The sequence below is a fragment of the Leucopleurus acutus genome (genome assembly GCF_964270905.1).
Source record: "Leucopleurus acutus genome assembly, chromosome: 10".
Classification (NCBI taxonomy): domain Eukaryota; kingdom Metazoa; phylum Chordata; class Mammalia; order Artiodactyla; family Delphinidae; genus Leucopleurus; species Leucopleurus acutus.
In genome coordinates this window covers 74,044,628-74,064,835 of record NC_139153.1, presented here as the reverse complement: position 1 = coordinate 74,064,835, position 20,208 = coordinate 74,044,628, and the positions used below count along the sequence as shown (strand labels likewise).

Here is a 20,208-nt window from a genome sequence, read left to right as displayed (position 1 = left end):
TCTAACTAACCAGCCCCCATGAAGTTGGTCATTCCTGGTGTCAGGCTTGGGGCTGTGGGAGGGAGCACCGTGGAGGCCTGGGCCTTCCTGCCTGGTGCCACTCTTCAGTCTTGCTGACACCCTGAAGAAAGGCCAAGGGTACCTCTGCAGGGATGCAGCAGCCCACTGCTCCCCTGCAGGGCCTGGAGTCAACCGGGGGCCTCAGGGGAGTTCAGGGACGCCTACAGGTGCCCTTCCACCCTTCTCTTCCAGAAAAGACTGGCTGCTGATGCTTTTCTGAGACCCTCTTTCCATTCGTCATGCCCACCTCCATTTCCACACAAAAGGCTCCCAGAAGGAAGAGCACTGTAGCGGTCCAGGAGCCCTGCCGCCATCCCCCACTCCCCATCATCCCCCTCAAAAGCCCACCCGTTCCTAAACATGTCCCCAAGACGCACAAAGCGTGCCGCACCGCCAGGGTTCCCACTGCCCGCTTGACGGCCCCACACAGCGCCTCAGACGGACACTTCTTTGCGTCGACCCTGGGCCAAGGCGCGCTGCAACAGCCTTCCAAGAGCAGAGACCGGCTTGCACAAGTGCGCACGCGCACCCGTCGTCTAGGACCCGGCCCCTAGCGACGCAGGGCGTCCCTAACGACCTGCGCCGCGAGGGCCCTGCGGGAAGGTGAGCGCCCAGGCCTCGGAAGCGGTGAGGCGACCTCGACCCCGGTCTCCCCTAGCGGTCTGAGCTCTCCCTGCCCCGAGTCCCACCCACGGGGCGCGGGAACCCCTCCAGCGTCCTCCCACCCGGCCGAAGTCTGCAGGCTGCCGCAGCCTTGGCTCCACATTTCGCGTGGGGAGGAAGGGCGGGTCTGTACCTACGAGAGGCCCCCAACCCACCCCCATTTGAAGCCCAGGGTCTGCGAGTCGGGGGAGGGAGTCCGTGAGATGGAGAAAGGGGAAAGTGGAGCAAGAATAGGTCGTGGGGAAAGCAGTCCCAAGCCCCCGGGCCCCAGTCTTCCCATAAAGGCCGACCCCTATTCCCAGCTCCTGCTGGCTGAAGTCCCTCAAGACAACAGACATAAGTGGGCCTGGTCCAAGGGTGTGATAAGACTGTTTCACCAGCCAGAGACCAAGGGTGGTGGGCCAGAGCTGTCAGAGAAGCTTTTGTGCCCCTCATTTGTGATTCTGCAAACTGAATTCCCAAATGCGAATGTGCCAGTAACTTGGCCTGAGGTAGGGTCTGATACAGTACGCATGAAAGGGATCGGGGGGGAAATGTAGACAAAAGCCCAGGGCCCTGAGGAGAAGCTGGGTGAGAAGGCAGAGGAAGCACCATCAGAGAAGGTGGAGGGGTGAGGGGGCATCAAAGCCCAGCCAGCCCAGAGGGGGCGTCCAAGGCCACAGAGGTGCTCACGGGCCTAAAGAAGGCCAGGTGCTTCTGCCTCTCAGTTCTGAGAGAGGGAGGTGAGGACCAGGGATGTGGTGAGCAGGAAGGGGAGAGGCCACCCGCTCCCCTAGCATCTTCAACTTTCCCATTTGGGCAGGCAGGAGGAGCCTCTGCACAAAGTGGTTGGATTTAACCAGGGACTTGAGAAGGATGGAGAAGGTCTGAGAACTTTCTGAGAAGAGGGAATGTGCTGGAGAGTCGAGCATTGAATCCTAGGTCTGGGAGGAGCATGGAGGGCCCGGTGTGGAGCATGGGGCAGGAGAGCACAGCTCTGCAGTATCTCTTGGGTCCTCGTGGGGCCTCAAAAGCTTAAGGATACAGGTGATAATCCAGTTTTGCAGAAGGACCCTGTGCCTGGAAGTGACTTAGGGGGTGAGGGAGCCTGGGCTATTTAGGTCAGCAGCAACGAGGGTAACCCTGGGCTCCACGCTGGAGAGAGTGGAAGGCCCACTGGAAAAGTGCTGTGATGACTGAGTCTAGGGCAATTTAGGAAGCAATCCCAACATCTCATGATTTGTCTCTGCTTTTGTGCAAAAAAGTAAGGGAGAGCTTTGGACAGACATCAGCTCAAAGCTCAGCTTCTCCACTTACTCGCTGTGTGATGCTTAGCAAGTTACTTAAGTTCTCTCAGCCTCTGTTTGCTTTGTTTTCCTGTTTGTGAAATGACGATAATAGAGTTATCATAATAATAATCCTCAATAATAAAATTGAAGATTTCATAGGCTTACGTAGGTACAACATCTAACATCTTCGTCATAATATCTAACACAACTACCGAAGCCCGTGAGCCACAACGAATGAAACCCGCACGCCTAGCCCATGCTCCGCAACGAGAGGCCACCGCAATGAGAAGCCCGCGCACCGTGACAAAGAGTAGCCCCTGCTCGCCACAACTAGGGGAAGCCCGAGCGCAGCAATGAAGACCCAACGCAGCCAAAAATAAATAATGAGGACACTCCTGGCCAAACTGAGGCATCTCAGCACTTTTTTAAAAAATTTATTAGTTTTTAGGCTGTATTGGGTCTTTGTTGCGTGCGGGCTTTCTTTTCAGCTGCTGTGAGTGGGGTCTACTCTTTGTCGTGGTGCTCGGGCTTCTCACTGCATTGGCTTCTCTTTGCTGCGGAGCACGGGCTCTAGGTGTGCGGGCTTCAGTAGTTGTGGCTCGTGAGCTCTAGAGCGCAGGCCCAGTAGCTGTGGCGCACGCGCTTAGTTGCTCCGCGGCATGTGGGATCTTCCCAGACCAGTGCTCGAACCCGTGTCCCCTGCATTGGCAGGTGGATTCTCAACCACTGCGCCACCAGGGAAGCCCCTCATCACTTTCTGTTGCTGTGCTTGGACATGTAGAGAGCAGACCTTAACACCTAACCCTTTGAGTTATGGGTTGAATGTGATTTCAGGACCCTGGACGCTGGTCCTGAGGACACAGGGTTGGGACCAGGGAAGGAGGAGGAGGATTTACCTTTCTTCAGGGATTGTGGCCCTGGGTTGGCAGGGTTGATGTTAAAGACATAGCATGTGAGGCCCCACAGGCCCATGAGACAGGTGTCAGGAGATGAAAGATCACTGGGTTGTCCCCACTTTCCCATCTGAGGGCAGGGTGTGCCCTTAGAGGGGGACACAGATGGTGGCACAAGAGGCACTCACTCTCGGTGGCACTCACCCTTCTGGAATGTCAAGAGGATTCCTGCCCCAGAGAAGGACAGAGTCTTGAACACCCTTCCGGTCTTCAAACTCTGGGATTCTCTGACAGCCCCACTGGCTCCCCAGGGAGAGAAGGCTCCAGAGGGGAAGGTACCCACTTTGCCACTTCTGGGGCTGTCCTCTATGGGCCCTTGGGGGCTGTGGGAGGCTGGCTGATGGGTGTCTACCCATCCACAGGCTTCTAGGGAAGATAGTATCACTAGAACCACCCCCGGCTGCAGACTGGTGATGCCCAGGCCAGACTAAGGCTGCCCTGGGAAGTAGGAGGAGTTACCTCAGTTCTCCTGGCTTCTCATTCTCCTGTGAGTCCTCCCCAGTCCCCCTGACTCAGTGGTGCATTCTCCTTGCCCCCTTCCCAACTTTGCTTTTTGAACCTGAAACTCATTCACACGGAGGTGTGGACGACTGATAAGAGGGGAGATATACCTATATCCCCTTTCTGACTTAAACTGTCAGATAGGATAATATATTGCATGAGCTACATTTTTATAAAGTTTGCTACATTAATATCAGTATATATTTCATAATTTACTATGCTTCTGTTTGACCTAAAATGATGAGATGCATTTTCATAATTTTTTTGTGTGTGTGTGGTACACAGGCCTCTCACTGTTGTGACCGCTCCCGTTGCGGAGCACAGGCTCCGGACGCGCAGGCTCAGCAGCCATGGCTCACGGGTCCAGCCGCTCTGCGGCATGGGGGATCCTCCCGGCCCGGGGCACGAACCCGTGTCCCCTGCATCGGCAGGCGGACTCTCAACCACTGCGCCACCAGGGAAGCCCTACTATGCTTTTGTTTGACCTAAAACGATGAGTTCAGTGAATACCCTGGTGGTCCAGTGGTTAGGACTCAGCACTTTCACTGCCATGGCCCAGGTTCAATCCCTGGTTGGGGAACTAAGATTATGCTAGCGGCATGGCCCAGCCAAAAAATTAAATAAATAAATAAGTAAGTAAATAGCAGTTCAAGGTTAACATAGGGATATATACACACGCATGTATGGACTGTTAAGATTTCATTTCATTAGGGAGGAAATGCGTTTTAATATAACAGGGATGAAAGCCTTATGTTAGGGACCTGAAATTCCCATAGTGGGGTCCCAAAACCCAGCCTGGGGAGACTCTCCCTGACAGATCCCTGGGACCCCTGCTTCCCAGGGAACAAGAACAGGCTTCTTCTTTCCTAGCAGGGGAAGTGACTGGAAGAGCAGGGAACTGTGGATAGAGGCAGCCAAGGCCCTGACCCTGGCCCCAGCCCTCCTAGATATCCGGGGGCCCATTAATTCCTGGTCTGGTCTTCAGTTTCTTCATCCATAAAATGGGGGTGAGAAGCCTGCCCTGACTCCAGTATAAAGTGGTTGTAAGACTCCAATGAGAGAAGCGTTCTGAAAGAAACCTGTAACTGCTAAGTGCTGTTACTGTCCTGTGGCTGGAGAGATGGGAGGTGAGGTCGGAGGCCCCGGTGGTCGGGAGAGGAATAGGCCTCCAGAGTTAGACATCAGGCCAGGTGAGTAACAGCCTGGCGGCCCCTGGCCAACCCATTGAACTAGTTCATCTACCAATTTAGGATTTTTCCTGTAATTTCATTCACCAAATGGTGAACCACCCAAATGGTCAGGACCCTTTGGTCACAAAGGGGCAGAAATCCAACTCTTAGCTTCAGCAAAAGGGACTTGTCAGAAGGCTGTCGAGTTAGGTCTCAGAATTGAAGGAAGCCCTCAGAGGGCCCTCGGGGACGAGGCCTGGGGACCAGAGGTGCCCAGCGTGCTCTGTCCACCTCCCATTCCTACCGGTCTCACCAGGCAGCATTTCCTCCTGCCTCAGAAAGGCCTTTTCCGTGTGCAGGGAAACAGCTTCCAGCAGCAGGGGATCCGTATCCTTCAAGGACATATGTCCTTTTGTCTACCTCCACTTGGACAAATCCCAAGGAGGACTCTGATTGGCTTACATCAGGTGCACCCCTGAACCAATCACTCTGACCAATACAGGGCACTCCTATTGGCCAGAATCTGTGATCAGAAGGAGGTGGGGTGGCCCCAAACACAGCTGCCTCCCCAGCAGACCTGACACGGGGTTAGGGATTAGAGACGAAAATGAGTAAGAAATTGTCCCCACACCGGGAGGAGCCCACAGTCCAGTGTGGGTGTGGGGAGAGGGTGGTCAGTCACCACCGAAGTGACACAGGTGCTGGGGTGGGGGGGTCTGACAAAGGGAAGGTGGGGCACGAGAGAAGCTAAAAGGCTTCAGAGGGAAAATGGTGCTTGAGCTCAGGCTCACAAGACCATTGAGGGTCCGTTTTCCAGGCCAAGACCGTGAGAAAGGCATTCCAGGAAGAAGGAGCATGAGCAAAGGCTGGGCGGCATAGACTGGTCTGCGGTGTTCCAGATGCAGAGAGGAGTTTATTTCAAACAGAGCGTCCGGTCACGGAGGGCCTTCTACACGGAGCTGGGGAAGCTGGGCTGCACCCCATGAGTGGCGGGCTTACACGGAGGCCTGCCGCGGCAGCTCTGGGAAGGCTAGATGCTGGATGACACACCCAGTGCTGGGCAGCTGCCCCTACAATCCAGGTGGACATTGAGGCCCTGAGCTAAGGCTGCAGCAGGAAGGGAGCGGAGGGACGCTGGGGTGGGAGAAGCAGAACTGAGGGGAAACAGCAGTAACCAGGTGGGGGGGCCTGAAGGAGAGAGGTGGTTCCCAGCTCCGGGGTTCAGGCACCTGGAGCGCTCCCGGTACCCCTGGCCGAGGTAGGGAGCCAGGAGGAGCAGCAGCTCGCAGGAGGCACTGCGTTCTCTTGGGGGGCAGGTTGAATCTGCGGGACTCGGGAGGCAGGCCAGTGGCCCTGAGTCTGGAGCTCAGAGGAGACGGGAGAGCTGCAGCCCAGCAAGAGGACAGAGTGAGGCCGCCGGGCAGCCACAGCTATACCCTGAGGGTTGGGCCGAGTCAGAGGGGCCTGCAACGGAGGCTTTTGGAGAATGACCCGGAGGCCCCGAGGAGAGTTGAGAGAGTGGCAGCCGCGCAGTGGTTGAGAAGGGCAGCGTCGGGCATGGGACTTGATATCATCTTTGTAACATTAGTAACTGGGAGGCAAGGAGTTCGTCTTGCTCATTAACCTTTGAAACATACTTTGTTTTATATCTGATTGGTTCTTTTAAGTGTTTTTTTAAAGCAACTTTTGGAACTAAAATCCTTCTTAGAAGAATCCTCTTTCTGGTAACAATTTGCTTGCCAAAAATATTTTTGTAATGTTGACTTTAAAAAAAAAATCAGGAAGTGATGTGTGAAAACTATCAACTCTGACCTAATTATGAGGTTAATGTTGTCAATATTTGCCTTAAAAAATGACATCAGACCTCGTGGTATGGAGGTCTCTGTAAACGTTGCAGGACAATAGGGGCTCTTTTTTTTCTACCAGTGAAGCATGCTGAGCACATGGAGGGCCGCCCTGCCCCTTCTTTCCGAGGAGGGGGTTCAGAGCCCTGGACCAGCCCTGGGGGGTGTCCTGCAGCGCCCTGCCCAGCCAGAGCGATTAGGCCCGGACCTTAGGAAGGGCTGCCAGGCCCTAATGCCTAAGGCAATAGGCAGTGAGAGCAGAGCCACCCCGTTCCAGAGAGCACCCCACCAGGCCCCAGGTGGGGTCTCCCAACATGTGGCTTCCTGAGAGGAAGAAGGGACCACCAACCAGGACGGTGAGGCCTGGCAGTGCTGTGAGAAATGCCTGGAGAGCCAGCTCCCCGGGCCAAGCTGGGTTCTGCTCCCTTGGGCGTGGCCCACAGGGTGTCCTGGGATGCATCTGGGACCAAGGGGAATACCGGCATGTCTTAGGCCAGAACTGTGGAGGGAGCCCCAGGCGTCCAGGTGCGGAGCTGGCAGGAACAGGGCTGGCCTGTTGTCCCTTTCCTCCTCCTCTTGCCCAGACTGCCAAGGCCCTCGTCCTTCTATCCAGACCCGAACACCACCACCACCTTGCCCTTCACGTGTCCCCTGGAGACAGGGAAGGGCCCCACTCAAAGACAAAGACACCATCTGAGGTCGGCACTCAAGAAGCAGGTCTCCAGGGCTTTCCCTCCCCAGCTCAAGACCCCTGTCCCTCAGGACGCCTTTATCCTTCACGCACCCCCTCCAGTACTCTTGTCAAATATTATCAGTATGATTCAAATACCTCAGGGGAATCTCCACCACAGCCTGCATAGGAAGATATTACTATCCCCTTTTACAGATAAGGAAACTGGAGCTCAGATAAACTAAGTAACTTGGCCGGGGTCACACAGCAAGTCATTGGCAAAGCCAGAAATGCAAAGTCATCTGGTGCTTCCAAGCAGCAGCCCCTCCCAGCCACACCCTCTGAAGGATGTTAGTCAAAAAGCACCAGCTGCTTATTCCACAATTCTGGACCCAATCTGTTTGTCAATTTGCATTTGATTTCCATAAGTGTGCCACAAAAATACCTAGGTATCTTCCTTACACTGCCCCCTCCTGCCTCTACTCTCTCCCTCCTCTCTCTCTAACACACACACACACAGAGAGCCAGGCTCTTCCTCCTTGAGATGCCTGGAGGACCAGGGAGCACCATCTGGTCCCCTCCATCTGCCAAGGACACCTTTGCTGGTTCAGATTGTTCCTTCCCACCGGACACTACACAGTGCATCGAGTCAGGGAGCAAACCCAGAGCACGAGGTGTGTGCCAGGCCGAGCGGCCCCTGTTCCGCCTGCAGTCTCGGGGCAGGGACACCTGCAGCAAGGGTGCAGGAATGGACAAATGGAGGGGCGGAGGCAGCCCCGGACACATTCTCTGTCTTCTGACTTCAGCCCCAGATTTAGCTGCCTTGTCGCCTCCCACTCCTTCCCGCTGCTGTCTGGAATGCCCGGAGGCTGGGACAACTAGGAAGACTAGGATGGGGAGATTGGCTGAGCTGGAGCCCTCAGAGGGTAGAGGAAAAGGTGCTGGCACCCTGGGCAGGGCATGAGTCCAGTTCCCCTTCTCTTTCCCCTCTCTCCTGTACCACCCAGAACAGCAGCCACTAGCCATCAGATTTTGAAGGCTTAATATAAATACATATATAATATCTCATTAATAATTTTTATATTGATTACATATTTAAGCGATAATATTTCGTTCATATTGGGTTAAACATAAAACTAATTTCACTTGTTTTCTCTTTCCTTTTTTAATGTCTGTACGAGAAATTTTTAAATAGTATATGTGGATTGCATGTTGGCATTCATTATATTTCTATTTGTATGTTTCTATTGGCCAGTGCTGTTCTCGACCCCATCCTCCTGGTCAGGCCGTTGCTGTTCTGTAAAATACTTAGTGCAGGGAGCTGTTTTGAACTAAATGGTTCTTTATCATACCTCAGTCTTTTGGCCGAACTTGATAGACTGAGTTTAAATCCACCTGTGTTATTTATAAGCTTTGTGACATTGAGCAAGTCAGTTAACCTCTCTGTGCTTCAGTTTCACATCAGAAAAATGAGTCTATCAGTGCCTATCTCAAAAAGGCTTTTGTGAGAATCAAATGAGCCGATATGCATAAAAAACTAAAAAAAGGGTCCAGCATACAGCAATTGCTTGTAATTGCTGTACAGCTATTACTGTCTAAAATGTGGGGCTGTTGCTTGCTACAGTTTTGTGTGTCACAGTATGCTATGCCTCCTTGGATGCATTATTTTTATTCACTCCTCCCAATCAGCTTATTGGTAATTGTTATCCTCATTTCACAGAGGAAGCATCTGAAACTCAGAAAGTTTCAGTAACTGGCCCAAAGCCGCCCAGCTAGTGGGATTTGCACCTGGATTTGCTCTAATCCAGAGACTGACCCTTAACAACCACCCCTGCTACGTCTCTTGGTAAAAGCCCACCGAGACCGTCCAAAGTAACAACTCCATCCCTTCCTCTTGCTCCAGGTTCCCGCCGGCATCCAGGACCCGCCTGTCTGAGAAACTCCCTGTCACAAGGCCATCACCAAGAGGCCACTTGTCCCTGTGTTGTCAGTCCCCAGCATGGAGGAAACCCAGATAACACCCCCACCGTCGGTCCCCAGCTGGTCCTCAACCTCCACCCAGGACCAGTCCTTCACTGCCGGCCAAGCTTCAAGCACAGGCCCACAGCCCTCAAAGTCCTCTGTCATCCCACCCCCAGTGAAGTCCAAGGGCCCGAGTTCCGGGGCTGGGGTACGTCGGATGCGCAGGATCATTGCTGAGGATGCTGAGTGGTCAGTGGCCATTGTGCCCCTCCTCACAGAACTCTGCATTCAACACATTGTCAAGAACTTCCAGAGTGAGTCTGTCCCTGCCTCGGTCGGGAGACAAGGCCAGGAGTGGGGCCCAGTGGGCGGGGACTGCCTGGAGGTGAGGCCTCAGAGCTGGGTCCTGGGGCAGCCCCTGCCCTCCCACACAGCATCCTCATCCCCACTCAGCACCTCCCTTCCCCCCTCCCCAGAGGCCAAGACAGTTTCTCTGGCCGTCCCCACTTGCAGGTCCCACCAGGCTCCCCCACACACTGTGCCCTCCATGCCTATGCCTGTTCCTCGACTGTCCCACTCTCTCCAACAAAGCACAGCCCAAGCCATACCTACCTCCTCCTCCAGAAAGCCCTCCCTGATTGATCGTCCTCCACTCTCTCGGAGTCTTCCATGGCGTGTACAGGTTCTTGGTTTGTTCTGTACTTTAGTCTCTGTAAATGTTCATCCTTTTCAAAGATGAGTTGCCAACCTCTCTTACCAGGTGGGGAGCTCTGTGAGGACAGGGCCATCATTTTGTCTACAGCACTTGTCGCCACCAGACCTACAATACATTCGTTTGACTTGTTTAGAGTCGCCTCTGCTCATGAGATGGAGCAGCTTCCTCTGTTTTGTTCACTCTTGTATCCTCAGCACTTAGAACAGTGTGTGGTGCATAGTAGGTGCTCAAAAAAAACATTTTGTTTTGAAATGAATGAATCAAATCAAACTGGGAGCCTCTGAAGTCAGGGATTGTCTCCTCTACTAGATTAAGGAATAACTGAGGGCTGGACCTGAGATTCTGCCTCAGACTGGGAGCTCCCTGAGACCAAATGCTAAGATATCTACCTTCAACTGGGAACAACCCAGAGTCAGGGGTGATATCTCCCTCCTCAGGTTGAGCCTCCCTGAGAATAAAGTCTGCCTCCTCTCTCAGACTGGGCTTCCCTAAAGACAGGGGGTCTTCCCTTTCCTGGGTGCCCCCAGACAGGCTCAGCTCAGGGTAGCATGTGCAGCGTCCCCAACACTGTGACTCCTATTTCTGTTCCCAAAGACAACCCTATCCTGAAGCAGCTGCTCCCAGAGCATCAGAAGAAGGTCCTGAACCAACTGTCCCCCGACCTGCCGCTGGCTGTGACCGCCAACCTGATAGAGGATGAGAACTACTGGCGCCGCTGCTGCACGCAACGCTGGCCCGTGTGCCACGTGGACGAGCACGGCGGCAGCTGGAAGCGCATGTTCTTCGAGCTGCACCTGGAGAACCTGCTGAAGCACTTCATCCCCGGCACCACGGACCCCGAGGTGATCCTCAGCCTGCTGCCGCTCTGCAGGAACTACGTGCACACGATCCGGGTGGATCAGTTCCTTCCGCCCGTGCAGCTCCCGCCCCCACTTCGGGGCGGGGATCAGTCCGACTCCAGCAGTGAAGGAGAGATGGAGGAGGAGCCGGCCATGGGCCACTACCAACTGGGCGACCTGGTGGCTGGCCTGAGCCACCTGGAGGAGCTGGACCTGGTGTACGGTGTCAAGGACTGTGGCATGAACTTCGAGTGGAACCTCTTCCTCTTCACCTACCGCGACTGCCACTCCCTGGCAGCCACAGTCAAGGCATGCCACACGCTCAAGGTACCACCTGCCATTCTCAGCATCTCTCTGATTTGATTCCCTCTTCCCTTCCCTTCCTCTTGTATCCCCACCTTCTTCTCCTATTTCCTTCTCGCTCATTGACCAAGTGTCCTTTTTCTTTCTTTTTTTTTTTTTTTTTTGGCTGCATTGGGTCTTCGTCACTGGGCGCGGGCTTTCTCTAGTTGCAGTGAGCAGGGGCTGCTCTTCGTTGCGGTGCGTGGGCTTCTCATTGCGGTGGCTTCTTTTGTTGCGGAGCACAGGCTCTAGGCACGCAGGCTTCAGTAGTTGCAGCACTCGGGCTTAGTAGTTGCGACACATGGGCCCTACAGCGCAGGCTCAGTAGTTGTGGTGCACGGGCTTAGTAGCTCCTCGGCATGTGGGATCTTCCCGGACCAGGGCTCAAACCCGTGTCCCCTGCATTGGCAGGCGGATTCTTAACCACTGCGCCACCAGGGAAGTCCCTGACCAAGTGTCCTCTTATGCACTCTGCACCAAGCTGGGTTCTGGGGATGCAGAGATGCACAAGGCACTGCCCTGCTCATTCACCAGCCATTTAGTCATCCAACACACATCTGCACTCCAGGCCCTGTCCTAGGTGCTGAAGATTCAATCATGAGCACAATTATACCATTTGTGCCCTCCAGCTAACAGTCTGGTGGGGATAAAAGGCAGTAATCAGCAATCATATAAATGTAAAATTGCAACTCGAACAGAGTTGCCAGATTTACCAAATAGAAATATAGGACATCCAGTTAAATTTGAATTTCAGATACACAACGAATATTTTTTTAGTTTAAGCATGTCCCAAATATTCTGGTTGGAAGAGAGAGAGCCTGCCAAGAAATCAGAGGTGGGAGAGAAGAAGGACACAGCACTGTGTCCCAGAGCCGGGGGATGCTTTTCAAGAAAGGGGTGAGCAGCAGGGAAGTGGGATGGAGCTGAGGACCGGATTTAGCAAACTTGGAGGTCACTGGGTGGAAGCTGTGTCAATGGAATGCCAGGAGCAGAGGCCAGATTGGAGTGGTTTATGGAGAGAGTGGGAAGTGAGGAAACGGAATGACCATGATCAGGTTTTTCAAGAACTTGGCTGTGAATGGGGGAGAAAGGTAGAGCAGTAACAGATGAGGGGGTTAGGTTTTCTTAAGAAGAAATTTGCATGTGTTTAAAAACAATGTATAAAAACAAAAATAAACAAATAATCAAATGTATAGGCTTTTACACAGCAAAGGAAACCATAAACAAAATGAAAAGACAACCTACAGACTGGGAGAAAATATTTGCAAATGATGCAACCAACAAGGGCTTAATTTCCAAAATATACAAACAGCTCATACAACTTAATAACCAAAAAAACAACCCAATCAAAAAATGGGCGGAAGACCTAAAAAGACATTTCTCCAAAGAAGACATACAGATGGCCAACAGACACATGAAAATATGCTCAACTTTTCTAATTATGAGAGAAATGAAATCAAAACTACAGTGAGGTATCACCTCACACCAGTCAGCATGGCCATCATTTAAAAGTCTACAAATAATAAATGCTGGAGAGGGTATGAAGAAAAGAGAACACTCCTCCATTCATTGCTGGTGGGAATGTAAATTGGTACAGCCACTGTGGAGAACAGTATGGAGGTTCCTTTAAAACCTAAAAATACAGTTACCATATGATTCAGCAGTCCCACTCTTGGGCATATATCCAGAGAAAACTCTAATTCGAAAAGATATATGCACCCCAGTGTTCACAGTTGCATTATCTACAATAGCCAAGACATGGAAGCAACCTAAATGAATGAATAAAGAAGATGTGGTATATATAAACAATGGAATACTACTTAGCCATAAAAAAGAATAAAATAATGCCATTTGCAGCTACATGGATGGACCTAGAGATTATCATGCTAAGTGAAGTAAGTCAAACAAAGACATACCATATGATATCACTTATATGTGGAATCTAAAATATGATACAAGATATTTACAAGACAGAAATAGACTCACAGACATTGAAAACAAACTTATGGTTACCAAAGGAGAAGGGGTGTGGGAGGGATAAATTAGGAGTTTGGGATTAACAGATACACACTATTATATATAAAATAGATAAGGTCCTACTGTATAGCTCAGGAAACTATATTCAATATCCTGTAACAAACCATAATGGAAAAGAATATGAAAAAGAATCACTTTGCTGTATACCAGAAACTAACACAACATTATAAATCAACTATACTTCAATAAAATAATGAAAAATAAAAAAAAAAAGTAAAAAATGAAACCAATGTAAAGCTCCACCCAATTGCAAGAAAGGAGCTGAGTACAGGAGAGAGGCACAGGTTCATTGACCAAGGAAGGTTCCTGAGAAGACAGGAAGAATGGGGTCTAGAGGTGAGGTAGGGCGGTTGGCTCCAGGCAGAGGGGAGAGTGGATGTGGTGGGTTGCAGTGGATTTATGTTTGGGATTAGGAAAAGAAAGGGTTCCTACTCAATGGCTGAGGAGACCCACCTCAGGCTGTAGGGTGAGGGGCTGGAGAAGGTTGAAATCGTTGTTGTAGATTATGTTGTAGATTATGTTGTAGATTATGAGAGAGTATATTGTCCAGAGAAGCAGAGTTGAGTTGGCACTCAGCACTGAGGGCCTATTGGTGGTTCCAGTGATACCAGCCAGTCCTGTGATGTGACGTTTTCCATCATGTCAGTTGCTTGGGCCCAGACATACAGGAGATAGAGTGGGGTTGATCCACAGTGGAGCTTTGCCAGATAGAGGCAATAAAAAAGAGGGACAAAAGATTCAGAGCTGGCTAAGAGGGATGTAGAGAGAGGAGAGGACTGAAGGACGGGGAGGCCAGCCACTCAGAGGTCTCAAGGCAGAGGGAGCAGCAGGCCAAGCCAGTGAAAAGCAAAGGGACAGGGGTCCCACCTCCGATATTCATAATGCTAGTCCCACCTCCTTTCTTTTATCTTTTTTCTTCATCCCATCCATTTACTGTTTCTCAACGTTTCCCACGTTCTCCCCGGTTCTTACCCTGGCACTCTCCTTCAGAGAGTTCCTCTCCTTGCCACGGTGGAGCTTAGCTGGCTGAGGAGGGTGCAGTGAGGGGCTGCGGCATCCAACAGGCCTGGATTCAAAACCTGCCTCCACAGCTTAATCATTGTGCGACTCTGGGCAAATGATGTATCCGCTCAAAGCCTCCATTTTCTACTGTAAAATGGAGAGAACTTGTTCCATCTCACTGGGATGCTGAGGGTTAGGGATATGGCTATGGAATGTTCTAGCAGCATGCCCAGCACATAGTCATTTCTCAATAAGTGGTAGTCTTTTCCCCTTACTAGCTGCCGCCAATTCTGCACCGCTGTGTCATGCTGGGTAGGCCCGCCCTGCCCAAGAGCCAGCCAGGTGGCCGAACCCCTCATCCATTACCGCTCTACCTTTCTCCCCCTTCCCAGCCAAGTTCTTGAAAGAGAAGAACTCCTCCTCCCTGGGGCTCCCTCCTCTACCTGCAGGAGTCAGGCAGGCAGGCAGATGATTCCTGGCTGCAGGGTGCTGTGGCCCCTCTGCCTGCCCACAGATCTTCAGGCTGACCCGAAGCAAGGTGGACGATGACAAGGCCCGCATCCTCATCTGCAGCCTCCTGGACCACGCGGCCCTAGAGGAGCTGGACCTGTCACACAACCTCATCGGAGACCGGGGCGCGCGCGCCGCCGCCAAGCTGCTGGGCCACAGCCGCCTGCGCGTGCTCAACCTCGCCAACAACCAGGTGCGCGCGCCCGGCGCCCAGTCGCTGGCTCACGCCCTGGCGCACAACAGCAACCTCATCTCCCTCAGCCTGCGCCTCAACTGCATCGAGGATGAGGGCGGCCAGGCGCTCGCCCACGCCCTGCAGACCAACAAGTGCCTCACCACACTGCACCTCGGGGGCAACGAGCTGTCCGAGCCCACTGCCACGCTCCTCTCCCAGGTGCTGTCCATCAACACCACGCTCACTAGCATCAACCTGTCCTGCAACCACATCGGGCTGGTGAGCCACCGCTTCTGGGACAGGCAGGGCCAAGGGGAGGCCCTGGGGCCTTGGGAGGCGGGAGTGGAATCCGATTGCTGTGGGGTACGTAGCGGATAATTGTTAGGATCATAGCCTTTACCCGGTTATCAGCCCAGCTCTGCCATTTAGCACTTGGTTAAGTTACTTAACCTTTTGGGGCCTCCATCTCCTCCTCTGTAAAATGGGAATAATAATAATAGAATCTACTTCTAAGTGTTGTTACTGGGAGGATTAAATGAGTTATGCTTGTAAAGCAGTTATCCATTGCAGGCACTGGCTAGGTCCTCAGTAATTGCTAGCTGTTACTATTACTCGGGGTTCTATAGTATGGATACTGGGTGCCTATGCTAGGCACCCAGTATCCATTCGTTGTTCTTTAACCCTCGCAGTTATCTAGTAAAATGTGTATTCTTAACCCCACTTTACAGATGGAAAACTGAACCTCAGAGAGGTTAGTGAGTTGCCCGAGAGCATCCAGTCAGGTTGAAAGCCTGGATCCTTTCCAATAGACAATGTCTTTCAAATCTTGACCAAGTCTCAGAGTAACAAATGCAATTAACATGAACACCTAGTGAACGTATACATCAATATAACAGAATTGAAAGTTACTTGTACTGCTTGTGATGTATACTGATGATTTCCTTTATAATGTACACGGCTTCATTAAAAACAAAAATGCTCTGTGACCCATTGAATTGACTTTGCAACACGCTGTTGGATCACAACCTTAGAAGAGCAGCGTTCTGCCTCCCAATGTGGAATTTTTCACATTAGGCCTGGCCCACCCAACCCAGAAGGGGCTGGAGCTGTAGGAACTAGCGAGGACAGCCCTCCATGTACTCCAGTTAGGGCCCTGCACCCTCTACCAAACCTCCCCCAAGGACAGTCTTACTCACATAGACACTGTCTCCAGAGGGGGCGCTCTTGGCTACAAGTAACAGAAAGCTTAATCGGGAAATGGCTTAAACAAGAGGATTATTCATTGTGTCCCATAATCAGAAGCCTGGGGGAATGGGGCTCTGGGGTTGGTGAGATCCTTGGCTCAGCACCGTCCTCTGCTCTGCCCACCTAACCACACAGCCACGTCCTCTCTTGTGCGACTCTCATGAGCCCAAGATGGTGGCTGCATTTTCCATTGGGCCACGCTCAGAGGCAGAAAAAGTGAGACCACTACTCTCTTTTGTTCTCTTTTATGAGGAGAAACTTCCCAGAAGTCACTCCCTCCAGACTTCCTCCTCATATCTCACAAGCCAGATTTGTCTCACGTGCTCATGGCTGAACCAGAGGAGCGGAATCACCATCACTGACATAGCGCCATGTTTTTCAAACCACTGGGGTTGAAAAATCAATTTAGTGAACTTTGAGCACCATTTTTCTCCGGGAATAGGATGGAACAGGATAGAATAGGATAGAAAATGTCAGTGCCACACAAATAGGTTAAGAATTGTTTTGTGAACCTGTTGTTTCAGTCACATCTGTATAAACATGTGTATGTGCGTACACACCCGCGTGTGTGATCCTGGGTAGTGGCGGAAAGTGATGCTTTCCTTTGTATTCCTGAACCAGGATGGCGGGAAGCAGCTTCTAGAAGGCATGTCAGACAACAAGACCCTCCTGGAGTTTGATTTGCGCTTGTCAGGTATCGCCCAGGAGAGCGAGTATCTCATCGGCCAGGCCCTCTGTGCCAACCGTGAAGCAGCCCGCCAGCGGGCCCTGAGTTCCAGCCACGGCCAAGGGCCCTGAGAACCTGGCGGGATAAGATGGGGACAGGGCTGGGGCAGTGAGCAGCTGGGTCACTGCCCTAGCCCCATCCCTCATTTCATGCCCCTGCCATGCCTGCTGCACAGTGTCACACTGGTCTGGAGGGAGTGGGGAGGGAGACCAAGAATATCTTTGGGATGAGTGATCAAGGGTTGTGCAGATAAAGATGTGAGGAGAGGAAGGGGCCTGGGATAGGGGTAGGAAATAGGACTTAGCCCTGGTACGCAGGGAGAGGATATTACCGGACTCACTGAAATGACTGACTTCTCCCAAGAATGGGGAAGGCAAAGCAGACTCTAAGGGACTGTGCCGGCCCAGACTCTCCCACAGGGGTCGCCCATCTCCCTGACCACCCTCCTCCCCACCATTTTTCTCTCTACCAAACAGATCCTTGACCTCTTGACCTTCAAACACACTCTCTCTCTCCACCCCCACCCACCCTCTCCACCCCCACCCACCCCCCCGCCAGGCTACAGCATAGCTTTGCCTGGCTCTTCCACCATCACCCCTGCCGGTGCCACCTCCCTCTTGCTTAACTCCCGCTTAAGTCATCCAGTTCTACAAGCCACGCCTTCCCTAATCCATTCCCTTCAACCTGGGAAGGGGGAAACAGAGGTGACAGGAGGGGCTCAGACCCATCGGCCTCCCCAGATTGCTGCTCACGGACGGGGAGATGGCGAGAGAGGTGCGACACTGGGAAGGGAAGTCAGTGAGTCATCTGCAACTTTATTATCCACCAGTTTGATTTATACAATCTTTGCGCTTGGAAATCCACGACAGAAAGGCCACAGTGTGATGCACCCAGTTGACAGAGACCTGTCTTCTCCCCAGCCAGGCCCAGCCCACCCCACAAGCCCTTGTCCCCAGGACACATGAAACCTTCCAGGCATCCTCCATGAGTCCCCGTCACTCTGTGGCCGCCCGCCTGGGGGCCACACCCACGGGAATCACATCTACCCACAGGGCCACAAGAGGCCCTGATGATGGATTCAGGCAGAGCCCCATCTCCCATCCTCCTCGGGCTGAACCTCCAGCCCTGTTTCCAGAGGGTGTGTCATGGGCTGCACCCACAGCCTTGGGGCGCTTTCCAGGGACTCCTTCCAACAAGCAGAGCACCAAAGGGGGCTTGGCAGTGACCGCACATGTGTGCCTGTCTGGGCAACCTTGAGTCTGTCTGTGCCTGACACCCTCTGACAGTTCCGAGTGCAAACGTGTAGGTGTGAGGGTGTGTGAGTGTGTGTGTACATAGCCACAGCTGCTAGCAGAGGGTCTAATTAGAGAAACAAGAACATTCAGTGTAAAGTTTAATTTTAGAGATTAGTTAATTTTCTGGTTTTGTTTTCCCTGGCAATCAATAAAGCTACCAAGAAAACAGACCACAGAATTGGTTTCTCTCTAAGTCTGTGCATATGTGGGAGGTGTGAGGCTGTCTGTGTGAGAAGACCTAGGCAGAAATGGTCAATACAGGCAAAAATAATAACAGCCCCTCCCCTTTCCCCCTCCTCCCAGCTCAGGTTCTGTCTCAGGAATGGCCCGGAGGCAGGAGGAGCCGAGTTCCTCCCTCCTTGGAGCCATGAGGTGGCCAGGATGCCCCACACAAGGGCGTGACATCCGGGTGCCACCTGGCCAAGAACTGGGTCCTGAGGCCACAGCTCACCACCTGTACCTTGAAGATGTCCGTTCAGAGGAAACGGGTGCTCCAACCCCCAGGCCCCTGGAGAGCACAGTGCTGGCGGGTAGGTGGCACTGCTGCCCAGGGAAACCTAGTGGGCAGCTGTTCCCCTCCTCCCCAAGCCTCCTCTTCTCCGGCCTCCTCTCTCTTCCCACTCAGCCATCTCCACCTGAAAGTTAGGCTCAACCCTGATGGGCCACAGGCCGTGGTGTCCCCACAATCTGTGGTCCCCAGTCCCCCAGGAAAGGAGCTTAGGGGAGCCAGAGGAGATGTTGCATAGGTGGAGGCCATAGCCTTGGGGGGTACAGGCCTGGCTAGGCTGGAGGAAGAGGGGAGAGGCTGGAGGAGGGAAAGGGGCAGCTCTGATGGCTCAGGTGACATGAGGAGCATCAGGGGTGAGCCATGTTGGAGGCCTGAGGGTTTTCCTCTCCAGCTGGAAATGTGAACTCAATCCCTGGGCACTGTCAGCTGGGAAAACATTAGCCAGGGGATTTGGGAGGGCAGGGGGTTTGCACACAGACATGCACACGGAAGCACATCAGGGTAGGAGTAGTGGGGGAACAGCACACAGGGCCAGCGCCCTGCGGCCGTGGCAGTTTGCCCCTTTGAAGACCCTGGGACACACAGCAGGGCTTCAGCTCATGGGCTAGGGGAGGACAGAGGGGTCGGGCAAGATTTAGAGAATTCCTGCCTCTGACCCTGCCACTGGAAGTGAGTCTTTCTCCAGCTGGGGTTCGTGACAAGGTCCTCAGCCCTGCAGAGGCTCTGCTTGCACACGACCACTCTCCACTCTTCCCCACAAGTTCGGGGGAGGCAAGGGCCGTCCCCCACAGACACCCCGACCTTTGGGGGGTCTTTTCACGACCCTCTCCTCTGTGACTCCCACTAGCTTCCTGAGTTCCCCCTTGTCACCCAGGCCTATCTCCTGCTCTTCCCACTTAGTCATTCATTCACCTTGGTCAGCTGGAAGGAATGCTGCCTGGGTGGTCTCCCACCCTCTCTGAAGGGAGTGCCCTCCCAGAACCCAGGTGACGAGGCTACAGTTTAAAGGACTGAGGTGCACTGCCCTCCACAGTTTGCCTTGCCCCTCACCCCTGGCAACAGCTCTTCAGAGCCAGGGAGCAGGAGGGGAGGGAGAGGTGTGAAATCTGCGTGGTGAGTACAGTCCCCTCCAGGACCCAGCCTCCCAGGGCCCAGTGAGATAAACAACAGCAGAGGGAGTGGCAGAGAGGAAACCCCGGGCCAGCGCCAAGAAGAGATCAACATTTCCATGGCTTTGAGATGGAGTATCGCGTTTGACACCTGCCCAGGCCTCAGACCCACTGAATTCATTAGCTTGGATGGAAGCCAGCCCTGCTCTTCTCCAAACCACTGCCCCCTCGGTAGAGAGAGGCCCCCAGCGGAGCCAGGCTGCGGAGGAAGGAAAGCCCCAATTGCCCTTCCCCTGGCCTGTAAACCTCCCCAGCTGCAAAGCGAGGGCCTCTCCCTTGAGGCGAGGCCCAACGCGGGTGCCACGGCAGTCTCCACGTAACAGTCATTAGATCCGTTGAAAGGCGGGACTGGAAATTCCGAGTGTGCAAGTATGCGTGTGGGAAGTGGAGGTGTCCCCCTAGGAACTCAGGGGCGGGGCTGGAAGAGACAACTCTGCCGGGGCGGGATTCCCTCCCCTCCCCACAGCTGTCTATGTTCAGGAAAGGCGGGTGTGGGGGGGTGCTCGAATCGGCCCCTTCGGGGTCTGTCCCTTGCCCCCTCGCCTCCCCCCACC

General features: G+C 53.1%; 1 protein-coding gene across 1 annotated transcript; it reads left to right on the top strand.

Moving 5' to 3' along the window:
• Positions 1–9,127: 9,127 nt before the first annotated feature.
• Positions 9,128–16,753, top strand: DRC5 (dynein regulatory complex subunit 5; the record flags this gene model as incomplete). Its single annotated transcript, XM_082848083.1, has 4 exons — positions 9,128–9,404; positions 10,400–10,971; positions 14,540–14,989; positions 16,577–16,753. The coding sequence occupies 4 exons, from the start codon at positions 9,128–9,130 to the stop codon at positions 16,751–16,753; spliced, it is 1,476 nt and encodes a 491-aa protein (XP_082704209.1).
• Positions 16,754–20,208: the final 3,455 nt, after the last annotated feature.